Below are 7,670 nucleotides of genomic sequence, written 5' to 3' on the forward strand. Positions count from 1 at the left end.
GCACCATGTCACAAAGCTCACATCATCTCCACCATGACGATGAGTTCACTGTCCTCCAACGGCCTCCACAGTCACCAGATCTCAGTCCAGTAGAGCAGCATTGGGATGAGGTGGAACAGGAGATTCTCATCATGATGTGCAGCAACTGTGTGATGCTTCATGTCAACATGGAGCAAAACCTCTGAGGAAACCACTTAGTCCAGTGAAGGGTTGCAGGGTAGCTGGAGCCTCTCAGCAGTGTTTGGGCAAAAGGCAGGGTACACCCTGGACAGGTTGCCAGTCCCAATTCTTTCTAAAAGTTTGGTTTTGAGTATGTTGCAGTAAACAAATGAAAAATGGACAAAAAAAAAAAACTGTTATATTTTCAAAGCAATTAATGTTTCACTGCTGCTTTTTCCAATAATTTCTCTCAATTTTGCTGCATAATTGTATGCAGAGGTTGATTAGCTTGTGTTTTTGTGTGCTGATAGGAGGGGGAGGGAAGATAGATGAATGGAAAACATAGAGCTAAACGGTGAAATTTCAGCCTTGTCATAGGTTCACTTATATATATATATATATATGTATATATATATATATATATATATATATATATATATATATATATATATATATATATATATATATATATATATATATATATATATGTATGTATGTATGTATGTATGTATATACATACAGTTGTGCTCATATTCATTCACACACTTTTATTAAAGAAGGAAAAAAACAGCTGCCTGTAAAATAAAGTGAAATAGACTAAAGTAATAATAAATAAAAATCATTACATTATTTTTTAATTCTGGTTCAATAGAAATATATTTTTTTCAAAAAGCGTATAAGAAATAAGATAATTTATTACATATTGCATCACTCATAAACTAATACTTTGTTAAGACAATCCTTTAATGTTTCCGCTCCAGTCAGGTGTTTTCTGTTCCTCTCAGTCAGACTTCTGCACCTGTTGACAGGTATTTTGTCCCACTGTTCAACAGAAAAGTGCTCTAATTTATCCAGGACCAATTTGTTTGTTTGTTTGTTTTTTCTTTGTTCAACTTATTAAATGAAAAAACAGTGTCTTTTTTTTTGCAAATTTTTGCAAATTTTTAGTTATTGTTCATTTTTTAAGTCTCCAATTATTTGAGTGACTGTTGTAAATTCAGTTTTTTCTTTAATGAAAGGGGATGAATACATATGAGCACAACTATATATATATCTAAATCTATATCTATCTTTATCTATCTATCTATCTATCTATCTATCTATCTATCTATCTATCTATCTCTATATATATATATATATATATATATATATATATATATATATATATATATATATATATATATATAATTGAAGTTGAAATATAAGGGAATTTAAATTTTTGAAGGATTTTCTTGAACGTCAGAAAGCTCTATAGTCACTTACAGACAAAATGTTTCTTGTTGCAGCTCAACAATTTCATTTCATTTCATTTCATTTCATTTCATTTTATTTAATTTCATTTCATTTCTTACGCAGTCTGCGTAGCAACCGTTACTTGCGCAGCCAGTGAAACCAGGGGCAACATGTATTATGTTATTTATTTTTATTTTGTTGTTTTGTTATTTATCTATTTACTTATTCTTTTTTCCCTGTTTTTAAATGTCTTTCTCTCTTTTTCTTTTTTCTTTTTTTTTTTTGTAGACGCTTCTGCTCTTGTTTTATGTTTTTACTTTTATGTAAAGGAACCCCCTTGAAAAGGCGGGTTATTCCTCTATCAATAGATAAATATTAAACAACAGCGCCCCCTAGAGTCAAAGTATACAACGGTCACGTAATTCAATGTCATCTACCACAGCGCGCGCATAGCGGGCGCTGCCATTTCTAATACGATTATACTGGGATCGATTTCCGGGTCAGAGGCAAAAGGACTAAGGAGAAGAAGAGGAAGAACACACGAGAGAAATATGAAAAGTCTTGTGTTTGCAGCTGTTTGCCTGTCGACGTTAAGGTGAACGTAGTGATTCCTCCTCCAGAGCTGACAGAGTTTCTGTATCTGCTGAGATGGCGGGCAGCAGGTTGGAAAGGTTTGGAACCGTCTTCACCAGGTAGGTCAGATTTTATTTGTCTGCATGTAAAAGCATCAATTAAACAAGACAGCTAAGTGCTAAATATGTCCTTAAAAGACGCCACGTTAAGGTCCACGCTTGTTTGGGAGCCAAGAAATGTTGAACATTTACAGGAGGAATTTTATTATCTTGGTTAAAACTGTGGTACAAGCTGTTAAATGATCCTTTTAAACAGTAAAGGATATATTAGTTATGTAAGATAGCATTTTGTCCAGAAAATCATGTTTCTCTGGGTGGGAACACCACTACTAGGCAGTGAAATGGGTTATTTATTTATTTTTTTAAACTTTATTTAAATAAATTGTATAACTACACAGCTTGTACCAGGTCTTTCCAGGTACAAATAATGCAACTGAGCTGTAAAATTGTAACATAAGAAGGAAAGAGAGAGAAAAAAAAAACAAAACAAAACAAACAAGAGCTTGCTCTGTTGCAAAAAAAGGTTTTCAAATATATGTGGATAGTGAAATTAAATAAAATGAAAAATGAAATGAAAACTAATGAAAAATACTTTATTCATCCTCAAAGGGAAATTCAATATTGTAGTGTATAATTAACTTGAGGTCTTGTTCCGGAGGCTGATGCCTGCTGGCAGGAAGGATTTTCTGTATCTTTCAGTCTTACATTGAACCTGAAGAAGCCTCTCTCTGAACACACTTTGTTGTTTCTTCACTGTACTGATAAGTATGTGTGTGTATATTTATATATATATATATATATATATATATATATATATATATATATATATTTAAATTCTTCAAGAATTGGGTATATTTTCAAAACTTTACATTTTTGAATAAAAATTTTTTGCCAATAAAATCGAATTAATATTTTCAAATTCAAATGTTTTATTTTCCCTTTGCAGACCAAATCTAATTGTTTGAAAGGATAGCGGGGGACCGTCAATATTTTTGCAGGAATTCCAATGTTGAAAACTAACCCAGAAATCAGCCGATTTTCCACACAAATAAAATGTGTTCTACAGTTTCAATGTCAGCATTACAGAAAGTACACATGTTCATACCAATATTAAATTTATTCTCTAAGAATTCATTAGAAGGATAAATGTGAATTAGGTTAACTTAGCTTGTTTTAATGCGGCATGTTGGTCCCACCTCCTCAGTGCCTCGTGTGGAAACAATATCTTGGCTCTCTAAGGTACCAGTTCTTTTTTCCCCTCCTTCTTATTTTTGTAAGTTTACCAGTCTTTTCTCAAGCACATCAGACTAACATTAAAACTTGATTTTTCTTTTTAATTCAACCTTTATTTTACCAGGTAGACGCTGGTGTCAGTGGCAGTGAACCCTGGTCCTGTCAGTGTCTGATGTTTCTCTCCCAACACACCTGATCCAATTAAATTATCCAGCAGCTTATCAAGTTCAGCACAGGGAGTCATTAAATTAAATTGGGTGTTTAAACAGGGAAACATCTAAAACTTTCCAGGACAGCAGTCCTCAGTCACATTGAACAATGCACATGTCATTCAACCCTGCCGAGGTCTGGTAACCAGTCATTCATTTGATGTGTGTTGCACCTAAAAGTTGCGGGACAGTAGATCTCGAGGACTGGACTGGATGTGCTACTATCTCCTCTAGTTAGTAACACATCTGGCTGACGCTGCTGTGATGAAAACATTGGGAATTTGTTTGCACTAGGAGCCACAAAGGCCTCCACCAGCACCGGAAACCACCCGGATCAGGGTTGGCCAGGGTCAATACAACACAGCCATAAGGCTGCGAGTGCATGGCCCACAGTCACCTAGACAAGACCAATCACCATGGCAACAACCATCCAGGCTGAGTAGGCATAGCCGCTGGCATACGGATCCCCATAAGGAAAACACTAACGATAAAGATTTTAATAAGACCAAATAAATTCTTCCGAAATAATAATAAACAAAATGAGCTCATAAGAACAATGCACTTGAATAATACAGAGTAATAAAAACACATAAATAGATGGTATACATAGTATACCATCTATGGTTTATACCACTATGGTATAAATGGTATAAAAGTATACTATTATGGTATAAATAGAAAAGTATCTCATTAAATAATGAGTAAAAAATAATAAGCGATTATATAAGTTCCTGCACTCTTCTCCTCCTCAGAAGACATGTGGCAGAATTTTGAAGTAATTGTAGCTTAAAAATACTCTTTTTGGAAGAGCAGAGAGCAGGAGATTGCAGTCATCTACTCTGCCAGAAATAAAAGCATGCATCAGCACCTCTGTGCAGGCAAGAGAGAGAAATGGGTGGACTCTTTCAATGTTTTTAAGGTGAATAGTCTGAATATAGCCAGCACCAATAAACTGGATTTAATCCTCTGTTGCTGTGCGATCACCAGGGTTCGAGATCTGATGCGCGCAGGAGTGATAAAGCCACAAGACAAGCCCATTTGGTTTGACGTATACAAGGCCTTTCCACCCAAGCGAGACCCACTTTATGTGCAGAAAAACACCAGAGCTGTCGTCAACAAGAAGGAGACTGTGCCTGAAATCTTCTACAAAGAGGATGAAGTCAGAGCGTAAGTAAAAAAAAAAAAACTGGTAAAGACCTCCTTCTGGAGAAATGTTGCGGTTCTTTTAAAGTTTCCTCTGGTGAAACGTTGCTAACGATGCCGGGAGAATCATCGTTAACAGCATTGTTTGAAGGCAAATAGATGAAAATATCTTTTTGCTTTTCAATGGGGCCAAATTACCCAAACTGGGTTAAGAACTTTCCAGTTGATTATTCACCTGTAAGGTCGTTATCTTCAGGGATGGAGCCATACTTTATCTCCTTGGTTATTTCTTTGAGTCTAAGAATGAATCTTGGTATACTGATAGCAAAGGCCATTTCCATGGCTACAGCGCCAGGAGTCATTGGATTTTAATGGTGAGACTGGTTCAAACAACGTGAGACCACCACAGAGTCCAAACTGTAAATCTGAAGGATGCACTGGGTTGAAGTTCGACCCTCCTCATCATCAGTACAAAGTCTTGAAAGAAACATTGGCTGGAGATGAAAGCTGAGACTGCACAGTTGCATCATTTTCATAGAAACTGTCGTTGGAAATGTCGGCCACGGCGGTCCCATAAAATGTTTGCGTTCTAGTGCGGAAGTCTGATCTGTGCGAGTGTACTGCTGTCTGTAAGAGCCAATGTTCTGCTTGATAAGCTCCCTCTCAGTCTCGCCGCCTCAGAGATTCACCGTGCTTTGATTGGTCAGAAATAGGGGCGAGCTGATGGACATAATCGGTTCATCACGATGCAACGCGGGCTGATTCTAATGCAATTCATTAATTCAATTCAGTGCAGCTTAATTTGTCGTGCCACCTCACAACGTCATCTCACTTTACACACACATCCGTTTGAGTCTGTTCATAATGAATAGTCTAGTTAAAGTGTCTCTATTTCAGTCTAATTTATTTTAATATGCAAGTCCAGAAGGGCAAGAAATAATCAATTGTTTTCCACAAACCCCTTCATTTGTTTTGTATCGATCCTCTCAGATCAGCCTCAGAGAAAGCTCCGCCCTCTGTCCTGCCTGCAGGCTGTGTCTGATTGGTCAGCCGCTAGGAGTAGTTATACTGACTCGTGAAGGTGGGCGGGGCTTTCTCCTCATGAACGTGCACAACCTGGAGAAGAGGATCGATCACTAAAGTTTCAAAGTAGAAAAAACTCTTTAAAACCAATAGTTTCTGTCGCCATGGAAACCGAATGTGTCGAGTGCTGGAAAACTCAAACATGCGTTTAGGTCATGAGAAAAACAGCGCCGCTCACATGTCTGATGAGTATCCAATGCTGTAACACTGTAGAAAGGTCAGAAAAGTAGACATAACATCATAGAGCCGCTTTAAGGAAAACCAAAAGATTGCATCGAATCTTGAAAAACCTCCAGCAGACACCGGCTCAGGGAGGGCACCCATCTGCCTCAGCTGGTTGGGGTACAGAGGACAGGAAAGACAGACCAACATGCGCTGCAGCTTTTGTCCAGGAAGACGTGCAGGGAGACGAGGAATACGTTACTGTCATGTTTCTACATGGAAGAAATGTTCAGAAACACGGCTGTAAAGTGTGGTAGGAACACAAAAGTCGCATGTATCTGCTGGACGCTGCAGAGCAGCGGTTCCAAACTGGGGGTTGCCAGGTATTTACCAAACAAATTCAGGATTTTTATCAAGGCTTTCAACATGAATGTACATAAATCAGTGAAATTAGCACCTTTTTTTTTATTTATTACATTAACACATAAATGACAAAGTTGGTTCCCATTTCATGTTAAAAATCTGAATTTGACATCAGTTCTGTGAGAGAAGCTGCTTTTAGTCGTGCTGACTAAAACATGCCGTTTTCCTCATTCTGACCAGATGCAACATATTTATAGTTTTTACTTTTTAATGTCGCATAGATGCGTCATTTTTCTTTGCAGGTGTTATTATTGAGTCCTTTCAGCTCCATGTCTCTGTATTGGTGTATAATATTTCCAGTATTGTGACATCCTCCTCATGAAACCAGGTTGTTTGGACATTTAGACCTAGTTGTCTTTTTATAGCGGTGAACCGAATCCACCAAAAATCACTTTATCCTCTTTATTTATGAAGAATCTGACAGTTTTCCAGCTTTGCATTTAGAGCATGGCGTCCAGTCATCCTCCAGGGCTGCAGTCCTGCAGGTTGTCAGTGTATTCCTGCTCCGACACACCTGCCGGCGGCTGGCCTGGTCGCCATCGTTACATAGCGTGACGTTTCCTCATCGCGTCTGGACACGTTTCAGTTTTTATGGACATGAAAACAGACCAGATCTGTACGAGACTTACTCCGTATCCAAGCTGTTTAAAGCCAGAATAAAATCTGCTGATCAAACTGCAGACGTGTGACGGCAGCGCCGTTCCAGCTCGGGTCAGCACCAGGGGTGGAAAAATCGAATGGAAAAATCCAATATCGGGATTTTTTTGCTTCACAATTTTAAAATCTATTTTTTTCCCAAATAAATAAAAAATAATCCATTATAAAATCTTTGTTGTTTTTATTGATCTTTTTACTTGTTTTCTTACAGCAGCAGAAAATGTAAACTGGCTGCACGGCCTAAGCTTAAGCTCGGTTCTGTATTACTCTTTTGCCATTAATGCTACATGTCTGTATGTCTGACCTTGGACGAGCTGGCTTGAACTCTGAATTTCCCTTCGGGGATGAATAAAGTATCTTTGATTTGATTGATTGATTTGATTAAATGCAATCGGCATCCAAAAAAGTCTGAATCGAATTGAATCGGGACAAAAGCGTATCGTCAGAGCCCGCGTCAGCACCGACACGCTTTTCCTGAAAATTACATGGAAAATTTTAAGACTGTGAAAAATATGTTTGATCCTTGTTGGATTTATTTATGGGTCAATATAAAAGATAAAAAAAAAAAAAGAATTTGTTTTGTTAGTTTAATGAATGGAGCCTGAATGGAGGATGCAGTAGTATAAAGGTAGCTACAGAGTGAGGAAATAAAAACCATCAGTTGCATTGAAAGTCCTGATAATTGTTTCGTAGTTTAGTCGTAGCGGAACGTTTCACATGGACAGCAGATGCTGCA

The 7,670-nt window shown here is 37.5% G+C and overlaps 1 protein-coding gene across 1 annotated transcript in view; it reads left to right on the forward strand.

Annotated features, from left to right (window-relative positions):
- Positions 1–1,889: 1,889 nt before the first annotated feature.
- Positions 1,890–7,670, forward strand: part of mrps23 (mitochondrial ribosomal protein S23) — a 7,848-nt gene continuing 2,067 nt past the window's right edge. Inside the window, exons 1-2 of the mRNA XM_079247027.1 lie at positions 1,890–2,084; positions 4,454–4,633. Coding sequence (XP_079103153.1) covers positions 2,041–2,084; positions 4,454–4,633 — 224 coding nt within the window. The 5' untranslated portion in view covers positions 1,890–2,040. The remainder of the gene's footprint in view (positions 2,085–4,453; positions 4,634–7,670) is intronic.

Source organism: Telmatherina bonti, assembly GCF_933228915.1.
Source record: "Telmatherina bonti genome assembly, chromosome: 9".
In the NCBI taxonomy this organism is placed as follows: domain Eukaryota; kingdom Metazoa; phylum Chordata; class Actinopteri; order Atheriniformes; family Telmatherinidae; genus Telmatherina; species Telmatherina bonti.